Below are 14,330 nucleotides of genomic sequence, written 5' to 3' on the forward strand. Positions count from 1 at the left end.
GATACACCAGACAACAGGGCAGGGTGAAATGACACATTTATTGCTTCCACCCCAGATCAAGTCCTGGTGGCAATGTTGAGGCAAAGAGCAGGGCCGGGCTGTGCCCAGCACCTGCCCCTCTAGCCACCTGTGCTTGGGTAGGGCAGGGAGCCTCCCCATCTCTCAGCGTCTTCCTGCACCACCCCAACTCCTTGCTTGCCTGTGGCAGCCAAAGGGGCTTCTATGGGCTCTCCTCTGGAGCAGTTCTCTGTATGGGAATAAAGCTGCCCCTACTCGGGACAGCATCTCCGCTCCTGGCCACAGATGACAACTGGATGCTCACTCCAGCTGCAGCAGTACACTCCATGACTGAGGCTAGTCCTGCTTGGACCCCTGCAGCCCCTCCCGGGGCACCCATGGGTGCCCCTCGTGCCCCTGCAGTGGGCACATGCTCACCTGAGTCCTGCCTTTTCCTGGCAGAACCCCTGCCCTCACCAGGGGGCTGCATTCAGCCCTGCACCCCCTGCAGCCATGCCCAGCTCAGGCCCAGCCTGGGCACTCAGGTGCCAGAAGCTGCCCCGGGGGGCCAGGGTGGGGGACTGCCTTCCCTAGCCCCCACCTCCAGCAGCCGATGCAGGAGGCCCCCTGCCCTGCCGCAGCGGCGAGGGGCCGGGGGGCTGCCCCGCAGGGCACCCAGCAGACCGGGCAGCTGTCGGGGCAGGCGGTAGGTGGGCAGGGGCCGAAGGGGTCGGGGGACATCGCGGGGGCTGCAGAGCCGGCTGAAGTATGCCAGGACCCATCCGCTGCCACGGCCCACTGCCCCCAGCTCCCCATGCAGGCAGGCCATGGCTGCCCCAAAAATGTCATGGGCATCCCCGGGTGTCCCGTCAGCCATCCCGACCTGCCACCGATGAAAGAGGCGGGCACTGCCCCTGCTCCAGAGGAGGAGGACAGTGCCACGCTGGCGGCCCACATGGCCCCGCTGGGCATAGAGCCAAGGCAGGGCACCCGCCTGACCCAAGCCACCTGCTTCCCACAGGTCCAGGCGCACGTCGCAGCCCAGCCCTGTGCGCAGCCGCTGGGCCAGGGCACACACCAGCCCCAGGTGCTCCTCTGAGTCTGGCGAGTACAGCAGCAGCACGGGGCGCCTGTCAGGGACACCTGCATGGTGGAGGGGACAGCAGCGACAGCTCAGCTCCATGTCCTACTCAGCTCTTCTGTCCCTCCTGCAGCCCCCTTGGGTGCTCCTCACCATCATTTGGCCTCCAGGCACCACGGCAGTTGAGGAGCAGCACAGTCACCACCAGTCCCAGTGCCAGCACCAGCCCCAGCAGCCCGAAGTGCCTGCGGGAGACTGGGAGAGGGGCAGTAAAGGGGCTGTCTGCCCATTTCCACTGCCCCCCGAGTCCCCTCCAGGACCCTCTCTCACCATCGGGACAGAGCAGCTGCTTCCGAGCAAAATGCACGTCCGAGCGCCACACCTGGGGAAGGGGGTGGGTGAGAGAGGGACCATGTTGGCTGCCCCATAGCACAGATGACTGCACAAGGGTCACCTTACCAGCACGCAGCTGCCCAGGACCTGCACTGGCAGCAGCAGCGCCAACTCCCCTGGAGCAGAGCCCTCTGGCTGCAAAGTACAAGGGCAGGGTCAGTGCAGGTCTGTACCCACCACGTCTCCCCCAGCCCTGCACTACTCACCTGTGTGACAGTGTAGAGTGGGGCCTCGGGTTCACACTGCCCACCCCGGCGCTGGCACAGGGCTGCACTGAAGGCTGCAGGGATGCGGGAGGTGAGGTGCAGGTGCAGCTGGAGCCCCCAGACACTCACTGAGACATTCCAGGCAGTCTCTGCGGCCATCAGAGAAAGGGGAGCTTGCAGGATGCCCAACGGGGTGAGGGGTGCAAGGGATCACAGGGCAGGGCTGTGCTTAGCCCAGGACTGCCTCCTGCCCATAGGACTTACCTGGCTGGTGCGGACACTCCACATGGCTGCTGTTCTTGTAGGAGAACTGAGGGGACGTAGGATCAACAAAGGGCAGGGTGAGCTGCCCTCACCCACCACAGCCCCCCAGCCCCTTCTGAGATGGTGGTCACCCACCCACAGGGACTTACTCGGAAGCAGAGCTGGGGGTGCACGTCCACCTTGTCCAGTATGTACACCTGGAACAAATGGAGAGTGTGTCAGTTAGCATCTCTGACCCACACAGCCCACAGGCACCCCAGTGCCTACCCACTGCCCTATAAGGACCCTGACATCCAGTGGATGCCTCAGCCAGTGACATGGTCCCACATCCTGTGACACTTCAAGCTCAGGAGCCCTCACCTGCTCATCCTCACTGGCTGTGGAATTGGGGATGTCGTGACAGGGTGCAGCCTCATCTGCTGCCTCCCTCCAGCAGAGGGTGGCCCGTGGGTGCAGGGGGCAGCTGGCACTCAGCACCATCACCATCTGGTCCTTGCTGCTGATGCTGTAGTCATGGAAGCGCACTGAGGACCACAGCTCGGGGCCATCTGTGGGGCACCACATCAGTGGGGTGAGGAGACACCGAGGGACACCCTTGGGATGCAGCTCTCCTCCCCACAGACACCAGGCACTCACAGGCATCTGGCCGGTCACGGAAGGGGCAGTGCTTGTGCCGTGGGCTGTCATGGTGGGAGTAGGAGGCCTGGGCAGCAGAGCATGATGGTCAGAGCAGGATATGTCCCCACCCCTCACACGAGGGCAGAGGAAGGGGCTCTGGTGGCTGTCAGGGAGGGCAACCCACCTCAATGCACAGGCAGGGCACCAGGAACTCATACGGCAGTAAGATGTGGTGGCCTCCTGACACCAGCACCTGCAACATGGCGTGAGCATCAGCTGGTAGGGATTGTGTCCCTCAGTCTGGGATGGGGGAATTGTGTCCCTCTGCCAGGGGCAGAGCCATTACCTGCTGGTGGAAGGGCCGGGGCAGCTCCTCACACTCCAGGGCCAGCTGGTGGCACAGCCGCACCATGAGGGCAGGACCCGCGGGCACCGACACCTCAATGGCCCGCACCTCAGGGACCCAAGCGTGGCTAAAGACAGGCCCTGCAGAGCAGGCAGGGGGTCAGCTGCTACCGGCGTCCCCCCAGGACATCTCCCAACCCCATCAGTCTCACCGGGTGGCTCAGCGGTCACCATGCGGCTGCAGCTGAGGGCCAAGCCCCGATCTGGGATGGTGCGAAGGGAGACGAGGACTTGCCGGCCGCTCTCTGCCGGGAAGCAGTCGAACTGCACCTGCCACTGCGGGGAGCAGGGCGTCATGGAGGATTCCGGGCCTTGGCGTGCCCCGCTCCACCGCCCACCGCGGACTCACCGCTGAGCTGCCCAACACCCGGCGTCGCTGCCAAACCTGCAGCCAGCCAGCCCGGTTGGAGTCCAGCTCCAGGAAGGTGAGCTGCAGTCCCCGGACACCGCCGAGCTCTGCGAGAAACCGGCGTGGGGCGCTGACACGGGTGGGGGAACTGGCTGTGCGTCCCCTGGCGCGGGATGCGCGGCCTCGCCGCCCCCGCCCGTACCTGAGGAGGGGAGGGCCAGGCGCACCCTGAGGCAGGGCTGGCAGGGCTGCGCGGGCAGGCACAGCCGGGCAGGGCTCAGCGACAGCGCGGGCGGCTCCAGCGGCGGCACCGGGCGGGGCGGGCGGCGGCAGCGGGGGCGGCTCAGCGTCCTGTCGGCTGCAGGGCGAGAGCAGACGGGGGAGGCCGTGCGCCGGGGTCCCGCAGGCAGTAGGAGCCCTAGGGACTGGGACTGCTTGGAACGGGGACAGCCCCGGGGAGTCCCGGGGTGTAGTCGGAAGGGAGGTGCCCCGGGGATCCACAGTCCTGACAAGCCTCGGTGATTCGGAGTCCTCGGAAGCGGGAATCCTTGGGGTTCGGGAGTGCTCGGAAACAGGGAGGTCCGGGGATCCAGAGTCTTTGGAAGCGGGGAGCCCCAGGAGCCAGGAAGTTTCGGGGATCGGGAGCCCTCGGAAGCGGGGAGCCCGGTGCCCCGGAAACCTGGAGCGCCCCGCCCCCGCCCCTCCATCCTCCGGGACCCGGTAGCCGCGGGCAGGGGAAGCCCCACCATCCCACCAGCCGCACCCCGGAGCCGGCAGCGCCGGGCAGGAGCAGCCCCGCGCTGACAGCCCTGCCCCGCCGCTACTCACCGATGGCTCGGCATTCCTGCAAGCAAAGAGACGGGGGTGAGCGCGGCGCCGCCCGCCCCCCACACCTTCCCCCGCCACTTCCCTTCCCCGGCACTCACGAAGTTGGCGGAGACCCGGAGGCGGGTCACGGCGGTCCCTGTCCTGGACGGCAGCAGCAGCAGCAGCAGCGCGGCGGCAGCGGCGAGCAGCACCGGGCGCCCCATGGCCGAGCGCCGCCGCTCCCCGCCCCGCCCCGGGCCGGCCCCGCCGCATTCCTCCACCGGCACGTGCGGCCCCGCCGGCCCCCCCCGCCAGGCGGCGCTTCCTGCGGCGCAGACACGCGTGGGAGAGCGGACGGTGCTTTATTTCCATAGAGCAACACGCGGAGGAAAGGGCATGCACCCTAGGGACCCTCCACGGCCCCAGCCCTCGTGAGTCTCCCCCTTGCATGCGAGCTCGGGGCCGTGGTGTGGCTCAGACACTCATCCCGTGGTCCCCGAGGATCCCCCACCCACCGGAGCTGCGGCAGCGCCGCCCCACAGCACTGAACTGCAGAGCTTCGGCACCTCACGGAGCCCACCTATCCCCACTCATTTCTTCTTCTTCTCCTGCGTGCTAGTGAACCAGGAGTCCAGCAGCTTCTTGCTGTAGTAGAGTTGCCAGCCATGCACCTGCGCGGCCACCACCACCACCAGGTACATGACAGAGACGGCCGAGAAGCCGAAGATGAAGCGGTAAGCTTTGCCGTGGCGGTACAGCTGCTGTGCCATGGGGAACATCTCCATGGCCCCGTAGATGAGGGGAGCGATGGAGAAGAGGCCGGTGCTGATCATAGAGAGTACCAGGTAGCTGATGTTGTTGCGGGGGAAGGACAGGAGGCCCAGGAGGGAGGGCAGGATGCTGAGCAGGTAGGGATACTCCCACTGGTAGGGCATGGCCACCTGGTCGTGGGGCAGCAGCTTGAGGTGCCCCACGACCATCTGTGCCAGGAGCAGCAGCCAGATGACCACATGCGTGTAGATCAGTTTCTTGATCTCCGACTTGAGGGTCACGCTGGAGAGAGAGTGTGGGGCCATCAGCGACTGCTGGGGTCGCGTGTCCCCCCCGGAATCCCGGGAAAGGGGACACCTACCTCATCTGGTAGTGCGAGGCCACGCGCTCCCGGTGCTGGAAGTCGCTGCCGTCGGTGCCGGCGGCGCGGGGACCCCCGCGGGAAGCCATGGCGCTGTCCTGGGGAGACACAGCGTCGGGCGGGGCCGCCCTGCCTGCCCGCCTCCCCAGCGCAGCCCCGGCACCAGCCCCCCGAGCCTCCCCCCGACAGCGACAGCCCCGGGGCTCCCTCCCCGTGACCGCCGGGCCCTCCGGGACATCCCCGCGGTGACCCCCCAGGGGGTGACACCCCCGGCCCGCCGCTCCCCGCCGCGCCGCACCTGCGGGCGGGACCCTCTGCCCGCGCTTCCGCTGCTCTATGGCCGCGGCCGCCGGCTCCGGATGCCGGGGGCGCCGCTCGGCGCAGGCGCGGCGGTGCCGCCATGGCGGGGACCGGGAGCGCCGCCGCCGCCGCCGCCGTGCGCGGGCTGGCGCGGCCGGGACCGGGAGCGCGCGGCGCGGGGTCAGCGGGGCGCGGGGGGAGCGGTGTGTGCGTGGGGTGCGGGTGTGCACACCCATGGGTGTGCTGGCACCTGGAGATGCACACGCGTGGGTACAGAGCGGTTATGGGGCCCTTGTGGGATTGGGGACGTACCGGTGGGGTTCACCTTTCAGGTGTGTGAGCACAGAGGGGCTGGGGAAGCATGAGGGTGCGTGGAGAGGAGGGCAGACAGTGGTGGGTGAGATTTATGGACACGCAGAGTGGGGTGCAGGGAAGGTGCTGAGGGAAGTCCCACCTGTGTCCCCCCCTGCCCACTCCGTCCCCTGCAGGTGGAGGCGGCTGCTGGGCCCCAAGGAGACGCTGAGGCTGTTGGAGGGCTCTGTGGTGCACCGGGAAGGTACCTGCCACAGGGCAGAACGGGGGCAGGGGAGACAGTGAGGGATGTCCACCCTGACCAGACTTCCCCTCACTAGGAGCCCTGTTGGCACTGAGCAAGCCCCCCGGCCTCCCCATTCTGGGTGAGTACAGGACAGCAATGGGGGATCTGCAGTGGTGGGGGGTGCCTATGTGGGGGGCTCAGCAGGTGCTGATCTGCCAGCATCTTCCCAGGGCGTCCTGGGGACCTGAGCCTGGATTCACTGCTGCCAGCACTGAGACGACGCCTGGGCCTTGCTGCTGAGCTCCACGTGGTGAAGGCTCCTGCCAGGTGTGGTAGGAAGTTCCAGGCTGGAGGTCCTGGGGTGGAGCTAGGGCTGCCTTTCCCAAACCTCCAGGTCTCAAGCAGCCATGTCCCACAGGGAGTATTCTGGCCTTGTCCTCCTGTCCAGCTGCTACCACACCACTAAGAAGCTCCAACAGTTCTTCACCAGTGCTCGTAGGAGAGGCCAGTACCCTGCCACATATCGGTGAGTCCCTGGGACCCTGCCATGCTGGCATGGAGGTCCTGTCCCCTTCTCACCACCTTACCCTGCAGTGCCGTCACCGTGGGAGTCCCAGCAGAGGTGGAGGGTGAAGTCTCCACTGGGCTGTGCTGGCAGCAGCAGGGGGACAGAGCCATGGTAAGGGGGTGCTGGTGGGCTGGGGGCACGGGAGATACCCCAGGGAGTTCTGAGGGCTGTGCTCTGCAGGTGGTGCCGGTCCCAGCCCCAGGACGCCGCAGCCTGGCCAGGAAGGATGTGAAGAGCACCCTGACACACTACCGGGTGCTGAGTACCACAGGGGGCTGTGCCCTCCTCCAGCTCCAGCCCAGGACGGGTGAGTGGCCCCCCAACACCTCCACCACCCCAGGGAGTTTCCTGACTCCTTGGGGTCAGGAATCTCACCTTCTCCCTGTTTCTCCCCAGCCTTTCCAGAGCAGCTCCAGGTGCACCTGACACTGCTGCTGTGCCCAGCCCTGGGTGACCATAAGCACTCTTCCCGCGTGGGCAGGGTGCTGGGAGTGCCCTTCTGTCTGCCCCTCGAGACTGCCCCGACCCGCACACAGGTACAGCCAGGGGGATGCTAGGTGGGGCATTCAGCACAGCCCTCAGTGATCCCACTGACCTGCCCACTCACATTGCAGGTACTGGACGAGGAGTTGCTGTCCCGGCTGGGGCTTTCTCCACGGCAGCTCCATCACCTCCCACTCCACATCCACCTGCAGGAGCTACTGCTGCCCGAGGGCCCCCTCTGTGCCCCCCCACCACCCTACTTCCTGCACACTCTGCACTCTCTGGGGCTGCCTGAGCACTAGGAGCCCTAGGGCTGCAGGGGGACACCCACTCCACCCTTCTGCTCTCTGCCACCCCATTAAAATTCCCCCTGCTGCCTGGGTGGCCCAGCACTCAGTTCTTTTCTTGGCACACAGAGGATGCATTTCTCCCAACTGTCCCTCTGGCATTGCTGAGGGCACCAGCCCTGCCACCATTCTCTGCCTGCCCTGGTTCCAAGTGTTTGAATGCAGCAGTGTCATCACCCACCACAGCTCTGTCTGGCAGGGGCAACCACAGGCAGGAACAGAGGCCGCTTTTCCTGCCTGCTCTCTGCCCTGGCAGCACCAGTTCCCACCCACAGCCCCTTCCCAGGGGCAGTCCTAGCCCTCCCCACAACTCTCACACACAGAAGGTCTGAGACAGACTCCTTACCACATAATTATTTTAAAGGGGAAGGAGGGAGAAGGTGGGTACCACGACACAGCAGTAGGAGCTCTTTGGGGTGAGAGGCAGCCAGTGTTGGCTCAGCAAGGACAGTCAGGGTGCTGTCCACTTCTGGGGGTGTCTCAGAGTCCCAAGTTTTCTGCATCCCTTTGGGAGCTGCTGTGTGCTTCTGCTTCAGGCATAGGGTCCTGGTGCTCTGCACAGACAGAGGTTGTTGCAGGGGCTTGGCAGGAGGGAAGGAGCGTGCAGAACCCTGGGTTAGCCAGGGGTTGCTGTGGGTTCTCCGGGGTGGTGGCATTGGCATCCAGTCCAGGTGACAGCCATTGTTCTGGGGCTGCCCAGGCAGGTGACCAAGCCGTGACAGCCCCTTGCTCCCAGCAGAAGAAGCCTGAGGCTTTGGTGGTGCTGGGGAGTTAGAGCTGGTGGAAGAGCAGTGGCTCAGTTGCTCCAGAGGCAGCTTCTCTTTTGCTGTTCTGGGCTGGGTCACCTTGGTTGTTCTGCCCCCTGGGGACACAGAAGACTTGGAGGCACTGGACACAGTGACGGTGGGAGATCGATGCCATGCTCTCTGCGGCACCTGGGTGGTTCTGCCCCCTGAGGACAGGGAGAGCTTGGGGGCACAGGGCACAGTGGTGGGGAATTGATGCTGTGCTCGCTTGGGTACATGGGTGTCTCTGGCCCCTGGGGACACAGAGTGGTAGAGAGTGTTGGCCACAGTGGTGGGGAGCTTGTCCTGGGCTTGCTGCTCTGGTGACTGGAGGTTCTTCAGGGAACAGCCTTTGACCATCAGCTTCACGTGTGCTGACAGAGGCTTGGGCACAGCTGCCTGCAGGGAGACAGCAGGTAGTGGGGGGCTCAGGGTGTCTGGGGGGTGTGTGACCCCCATCCCCCCCAGCCTACCTCCTTATAGATGAGCTCAAACGCTCCAATGGAACAGGTGGGGTTGTCCTTGCGGTCGAGCACGAGGCACAGCGTGTCCCGCTGGACGTTGGCACAGAGCTGTCGGGTCACTGCTGAGGAGGGGCTCATGGTGGGGCAGGAGTTGATCTCCAGCAGCCAGGGCCGGCAGTCCTCCCCGACAACAAAGTCGGCCCCGTAGAGCTCGAAGTTGCCCTTGTGGAAGCGCACCCGGTCCCGGGCACTGCGCAGAGTGTTCAGGATCGCCGCCTTCATACCGGGCACCAGCACCCGGTGCCAAGCATCCGCCTGCCCCAGCTGTGCCAGGTACTCCTGGAACTGCTTGTTTGACCAGGTCTTGTCAGGGGGCACACGGGGGTCCTGATCTGGTGACATCTTGTACCACTTCTGGACGGAGACGTTGCAGAGGTGCCTGGCACTGGAGCAGGGAGAGTGGGGCTGGGTCAGGGGGTGCCAGGGTGCTGAGGTGTGGAGAGCCAGGGTGGGGGGCACTCACCGCTCCAGGTGATGCAGGGAGAAGGGCCGGGAGCGGAAGCGCAGGTAGCAGTCTTGGTAGAACCAGACAGTCAGTGGGTTCCAGTCAGTCACAACAAACCATTGCCGGATGTCGAATTTGGTGCCGAAAATGGTCAGCAGCCGCTCCATGTACTTCTGCACCACCCATCTGCCCACCTGCACCGAGGGTGCTGTGCAGCTCCATGCCAGCTGCAGCATCTCCTCCAGCCGCATCATGCAGATGATGCCTGGGAAACATAGTCATAGTGGGACCCCTCCTAAATGGGGAGCTTCTGTGTGCTCCCCACTTCCCCCAGCCTTACCCCTGCCTTGGGATTCAGCACCGGGCTTGAGGATCCAGACGTTGAGCTTGCCCTCCATGTCAAGCTGGGGCAGCTTCTCTGCCAGGCTCTGCAGCAGGTCCTGGCACTGCTTCCGCTGCTGTCTGGTCAGCACCAGCCCTGCCCCCTCACTGTGGAGGGGAAGGGGGCCTCAGCAGCAGCCCTGCCATGGTGCCCCCCGTCCCCCATTCTGCTCAGCACTCACTGTGCCACACGGTAGTATTGCTGCAGGAAGCGGTCCCAGTCGATGCATGTCCTGCAGGGGGACGGGGTGTTCCTGTCGATGTCCTGGTGCTGCAGAATGCCCAGGTGCTGCTTACAGATCTCCAGGGCTTCCTCCACCAGCTCAGGGTACAGGGGGGAGCTTGGCCGTGCTGTGGAATGCTTGGGGTGAGAGATGTGACTCCTATGCCAGCCTTGGGGCCACAGCCTCCCTGTGGGATGGGTGGCTTTGAGTGCATGGGGATGATCCTGGGAGCAGAGCACCCATAAGCTAGGCTAGTAGGAGGGAGTGGGGGATCCCAGGCCACAGCCATGAGCAGAGGCTGTGTCTCCAAGCTCAGCCATCAATTTTCCCTAGCTGTATCCCCAGGCCCAGCTCCATGTACTCACCTGCCCCCTTGGCAGAGTTTGGGACCTGCTCAGTCCTCACTGGCCTGTCCCCAGCCTCCTCCAGGGCCAGTTTGAGCAGGCTACGTGCTGCTGTCAGGCGGAAATCCTCTGCAAGAGGGAGGCATCATCCCCAGCCAGTCCTGCACAGGACATTGGAGCAGTGGGAGCACAAGGAGGGACGGGAAGGCAACAGCCTTCAGCTCACCAATGAAAGCTTCTCGATCATCCATGGTCCCCAGCCGGTAGCACCGGGGGAAGAAGGTGTTGGGGTCAGCTTGCTCAATCCACGGAAGGTTTTGTAGGCTGAGGCACAGCCCCTCCTGTTTAGAGGAAGTTGTCAGTCCCTACTGGACCCCGTCCCCCTCCCCAGGGGCTCCAGCCTCCCACCTTGGTGGTGAACGCGTCCACCCGGGCATAGTGGTTCACCATGCTGTCCTGCTGCAGCAGCTGGCAGTCAATGGCCTCGAGGAAGTTGGTCCAGATGAAGTTCGGCAGCTGGTCCCGTGCCAGGTAGGACTGGCAGAGGGAGGAAGCCAAGGTGGGACACAGAGCCCCCGTCCCACCCTCATCCCCTGTCCAAGGCTGTGCCCATGCCTGGGGCCGTGGCAGAGCTCAGTCCCAGCCCTCTCTGCTAACCATGAGGCCATGGATGCTGTCGGGGTCCTCATCACACTGCTCTTCCTCCTCCTCAGCAGGTAGCCATGGGTGCTGCAGGGGGTCTGTAGCCCCCACAAAAGGCTGTGCCCCACTGTGTGGGTTCAGCAGTACCTCCCTCTGCCTACCACCACCGTTACTTGGAGCTGTCTGCAGCCGCTGCTTGTTGTGGTCTCCACAATGCTGCTCCAGCTGTCTGCCCACGTGGAGGAGCTTCCTCTCCACCCAGCCCCGGGCTCGCAGCAGGCGGCGGATGATGGGGTAGGGACCCTGTACCGAGAAGATCTTCTTCTCCTGCGCAGAGACCAGTGGGCTCAGCCAGCCCCAGTCCTGGTTCCTCTGGCTCAGCTCTCCTGAGCCAGAAATGCAATAAATGCAAGCAGGTGGCATTTGAGGGGTGTGAAATCAGGTCCCTCACCTTAACGGCCATCTCCACATGCAGCTTGGCCTTCTTGAGCTGCTCAAGGTTAAGCGAGCGCTGGCAGCCAACCTGGTGGCTGGTGGTGGCTGCTGAATGCCCTATGAGGACAGCCCTGTCTGAGCCCACTGTCCCCATGTCCCCAGTCCCACAGGGCAGGCACGGAGACGTAGAAAGCACTGACCTGACCTTTGGGCCCTTGAAAGGGTAGTCTCTGACCTGCTGAGCCTTGTGCCAGTGCCCCAGCTGCACTGCACAGTGCCAGGATGCCCCACAGTGCCCTTGTCCCCAGCCGCCTGGGCCGTGAGGTGGCTGAAGTGTACCCTGCTCAAGTGCTGTCTCTGTCTGGGGGTCTGTGTGCCTGCAGTGCTGCTCGCTGTGTCACGTTGTCCCATGGTAGCCTGAGGAGAGCTGTGGGTGGTTCTTCCTCCTCTGTGCCAAGCAGGTTGGCCTATTCCCCTGTCCTGCTGGGGACTTAAGTCGGAGTCCAGCACAGGACATGGCCTCCAAGCCCCAGTACCGCTGATCTCAGAATGCAGGATGTGGCTCCCCCAAACCCAGCACCACTGTGATGTCACAGCCCCAGCTAGCCACCACGATGGCTCCACTGCACAGAAGGGGGGACACAAACAGCCCCCTATGCCCATGGCCAGCCATCCCCCACTCAAACCGTGCACCCTGCCTGAAATCCTTTTATGCCCCACAACCTAAGCCCCTTGCTGTCCCCATGCCGACTTCAAGCCCTTTCAGACTCTCCTGACACCCCCACAGCCCCTCACACACCACCAGGATGACCCCACTGTTTTGTGTTGCCGCACTGTGCCCTCCAGTTCCATGTCCTGCTCCCATTCCATGATCTATCCCCCAAGGCCACAATGCCCTCCCCCATCCCCGGTGAGGCCCGGAGCGGCGGGAGGGAGGAGACGGAGGCGGGGATACAGCAAACAAGACCGTTTAAAAAACGAGACGAGACAAGGGGCAGCGGCCGGGGCCGCGCTGCCGCAAGCGGGGGCTGCTCCCGCCCAGCCCAGAGAGGGGCGGGCAGGGCCCGGCCCCGCCCAGCGGTCCTCGAGAAACGAGAGCAGGCACAGGCACAGTGCCCGGTGGGCACAAGCACAGGGGAGCCACGGGGTCCTGCACCACGGCCTAAAACTGGAGAGAAAACACATGGCGGTTAGTCCCTGCTTGCAGTGCTCCGAGAGCCCTCACCACCCTCCTGGCACCTGGGATGGAGGCCTTGGGTGGCCACTGCTCACAGGGATCCATGCTCAGCTTCTCCTCCCCAGGCACTGCACATCCATCTCAGCACCCACCAAAAGGGTCTCATCCCCTAAGGCTGCTGCTGCCTCTGAGAAAGTTCTGGGGGTCTCAAATCTGGCACTTCGTGAGCAAAAGGGATACAAGCACCTTTGGCATCCTTTCCTCCCTGTCCCCAAAGAGGCTCCTTAGGCAGGGTGTCACCCTGTCCTCATTAACAGGACAGGGGGACTCTGGGCACAATAGCCACACTGGCTTTGACCCCACACCCCACTCCCAAAATGAGAGACCCCTCCTCCCATTTCAGAGTCTCACATTCTTAAGGAACTCCTCTGCCACAATGCGGGCCCTTGCATTGACAGAGAGTTTCATCTCGCTGATTTCCTTATCAATCTCCTCCATGAAGTGGATGACAAAGTCCACCAGCTTGTGCTTGTACATCTGCTCCGTGTGGAAGTTTGTGATCAAGAAGCTGATATCATAACCCTGCACAAGAGAGAAGCACCCTAGGGTTTAGCACCCAAACCGCTGGCCATGCAAGCTCACATCCCAGTTCTGCACTGGACACTGTCCCAGGGCCAGAAGCAGAGCCAGGAGTTGTTCTGTCCCCTCCCTGTCCCCTCACCTCCACGGGCTTCCTGCGCAGAATAAAGAAGTTCTCTGCCCTCATCATCATGAAGCGCATGAATTTGTGGCACAAGATCTTCTCGATCTCATCAGCCTGCAGAGACAAAAGGGAAGTGAGGCTTCCCCAGAGGCTGAGCTGCCAGTCCCCTGCCCAAACCCCCCTCACCTGCTTCACGGCGATGCTGACGCGCACTGAGTTAATGGAGCCCTCGATGAGGACCTTCTCCTTCTCGTTCCTGCTGATGATCACCGGCTGCAACAGCAGCTCTTTGCTGCTCCTGAGAACAGAGGGAGGGCAGGAGTGACTCAGAAGGAAGCATTTACTGTGAGAAACAGGGAAGGGAAGCCACAGCGATCACGGGGATGTGGGGGCTTTCGCACAGGATGCTTCGTGTCCCGAAGATGTTCCCCCTCAGGACAGACGCTCCCTCGGTCCCAAGCTAGATCCCCTTCCTCCTCCCCGCAGTCCCGCGGCTCCCTGCCGGCACTGGCCGTGAGCCTAAGGGCTGGGGGCGGCCAGCGCACGGCAGGAACGGGCCAGCGGTCCCCAGGGCAGGCACCCAGGGCTCGGCAGGGCTCTCTCGGTGCTCCCCCCCGCCCCCGTACCTGACTTCCACCTCGGGCTTGTTGTGCCGCTCCACCACCTGCGAGGAGAAGTTCTCCAGGCACAGCGCGGCCTGCAGCGTAGCGCGCACCGCGTTCAGGTACGGGCGCAGCGTGGCGGTCTGCGGGGACACGGCGGCGGCGTCAGACCCCCACCGGCGCCCGGCGGTCGCGTCTCGCTCCCTGCCCCAGCCCCCGACCAGCAGCCCGCAGCAGCCCGCAGCCCCCTCAGCCCCGCTCGCTCCGCCGGCCCCGGTGCCGACCCTCCCCAGCCTCCCCGCCGCCACTGCCGCGCTCGGGGCGCCCCCCGCCCTACCATGGTGGCGGCGGAGCTCCGGCCGGCCAGGCGGAAGTGGCTGATCGCCTCTTCCGGGATGCGCGGCACCTCCCACTGCGGCGGCAAGGAGGGGGGGCGGCGGGAAGCTCCCGCCCTGCGGCCTGGCCCCCCCCGCGGCACGGAGCAGGGTGGCGGCGGCGAGACTTGGCGCTGCTCCCCCCCGCGCCGTGCCGCGGTTGGTACGGGCCTGTCAGCGCTTCCATATTAGGGAAGGGAGATGGA

General features: G+C 64.5%; 4 protein-coding genes across 5 annotated transcripts; 1 reads left to right on the forward strand and 3 right to left on the reverse strand.

Moving 5' to 3' along the window:
- Positions 1 to 19: 19 nt before the first annotated feature.
- On the reverse strand, positions 20 to 4,374 carry IL17RE (interleukin 17 receptor E). Of its 2 annotated transcripts, none has more exons than XM_072934962.1 (15): positions 4,240 to 4,374; positions 4,142 to 4,157; positions 3,516 to 3,671; positions 3,314 to 3,420; positions 3,117 to 3,240; positions 2,906 to 3,045; positions 2,744 to 2,812; positions 2,578 to 2,644; positions 2,302 to 2,489; positions 2,091 to 2,138; positions 1,942 to 1,987; positions 1,678 to 1,826; positions 1,538 to 1,606; positions 1,232 to 1,460; positions 20 to 1,140 (listed from the first exon to the last, which is right to left on the reverse strand). In XM_072934962.1, the coding sequence occupies exons 1-15, from the start codon at positions 4,342 to 4,344 to the stop codon at positions 539 to 541; spliced, it is 2,115 nt and encodes a 704-aa protein (XP_072791063.1). In that variant the 5' UTR covers positions 4,345 to 4,374; the 3' UTR covers positions 20 to 538. The 2 variants fall into 2 exon arrangements, with proteins under 2 accessions (XP_072791063.1, XP_072791062.1); XM_072934961.1 differs by having other exon boundaries at positions 1,232 to 1,333; positions 1,409 to 1,460; positions 3,516 to 4,157; positions 4,240 to 4,355.
- An 89-nt stretch (positions 4,375 to 4,463) lies between these two features.
- JAGN1 (jagunal homolog 1) lies at positions 4,464 to 5,572 on the reverse strand (the record flags this gene model as incomplete). The annotated part of the gene is given in 2 exon segments (NM_001245327.1): positions 4,464 to 5,173; positions 5,253 to 5,572. Coding segments are annotated over 2 exon segments (552 nt in total). The 5' UTR covers positions 5,342 to 5,572.
- A 53-nt stretch (positions 5,573 to 5,625) lies between these two features.
- Positions 5,626 to 7,533, forward strand: RPUSD3 (RNA pseudouridine synthase D3). The gene is made up of 9 exons (XM_030282875.4): positions 5,626 to 5,732; positions 6,041 to 6,108; positions 6,185 to 6,229; positions 6,321 to 6,417; positions 6,509 to 6,616; positions 6,685 to 6,769; positions 6,839 to 6,965; positions 7,055 to 7,194; positions 7,273 to 7,533. The coding sequence occupies exons 1-9, from the start codon at positions 5,653 to 5,655 to the stop codon at positions 7,441 to 7,443; spliced, it is 921 nt and encodes a 306-aa protein (XP_030138735.4). The 5' UTR covers positions 5,626 to 5,652; the 3' UTR covers positions 7,444 to 7,533.
- Positions 7,534 to 12,220: 4,687 nt separating this feature from the next.
- On the reverse strand, positions 12,221 to 14,115 carry ARPC4 (actin related protein 2/3 complex subunit 4). The gene is given in 6 exon segments (NM_001245833.1): positions 12,221 to 12,436; positions 12,857 to 13,027; positions 13,167 to 13,262; positions 13,335 to 13,446; positions 13,775 to 13,893; positions 14,088 to 14,115. Coding segments are annotated over 6 exon segments (507 nt in total). The 5' UTR covers positions 14,091 to 14,115; the 3' UTR covers positions 12,221 to 12,430.
- Positions 14,116 to 14,330: the final 215 nt, after the last annotated feature.

Source organism: Taeniopygia guttata, chromosome 12, assembly GCF_048771995.1.
Source record: "Taeniopygia guttata chromosome 12, bTaeGut7.mat, whole genome shotgun sequence".
In the NCBI taxonomy this organism is placed as follows: domain Eukaryota; kingdom Metazoa; phylum Chordata; class Aves; order Passeriformes; family Estrildidae; genus Taeniopygia; species Taeniopygia guttata.

What these genes read in the sequence shown, in the direction of transcription:
- IL17RE (XM_072934961.1), bottom strand. Translation starts at nt 4,062, where the DNA reads ATGGTGGGGCTTCCCCTGCCCGCGGCTACCGGGTCCCGGAGGATGGAG. An exon ending in GGTGACCGCTGAGCCACCCG is followed by an intron (nt 3,046 to 3,116) that starts GTGAGACTGATG and finishes CCTGCTCTGCAG; the next exon opens with GGCCTGTCTTTAGCCACGCT. An exon ending in CCCGGCCCTTCCACCAGCAG is followed by an intron (nt 2,813 to 2,905) that starts GTAATGGCTCTG and finishes GCCATGTTGCAG; the next exon opens with GTGCTGGTGTCAGGAGGCCA.
- RPUSD3 (XM_030282875.4), top strand. Translation starts at nt 5,653, where the DNA reads ATGGCGGGGACCGGGAGCGCCGCCGCCGCCGCCGCCGTGCGCGGGCTG. An exon ending in CCGGGAGCGCGCGGCGCGGG is followed by an intron (nt 5,733 to 6,040) that starts GTCAGCGGGGCG and finishes CGTCCCCTGCAG; the next exon opens with GTGGAGGCGGCTGCTGGGCC. An exon ending in CCAGCTCCAGCCCAGGACGG is followed by an intron (nt 6,966 to 7,054) that starts GTGAGTGGCCCC and finishes GTTTCTCCCCAG; the next exon opens with CCTTTCCAGAGCAGCTCCAG.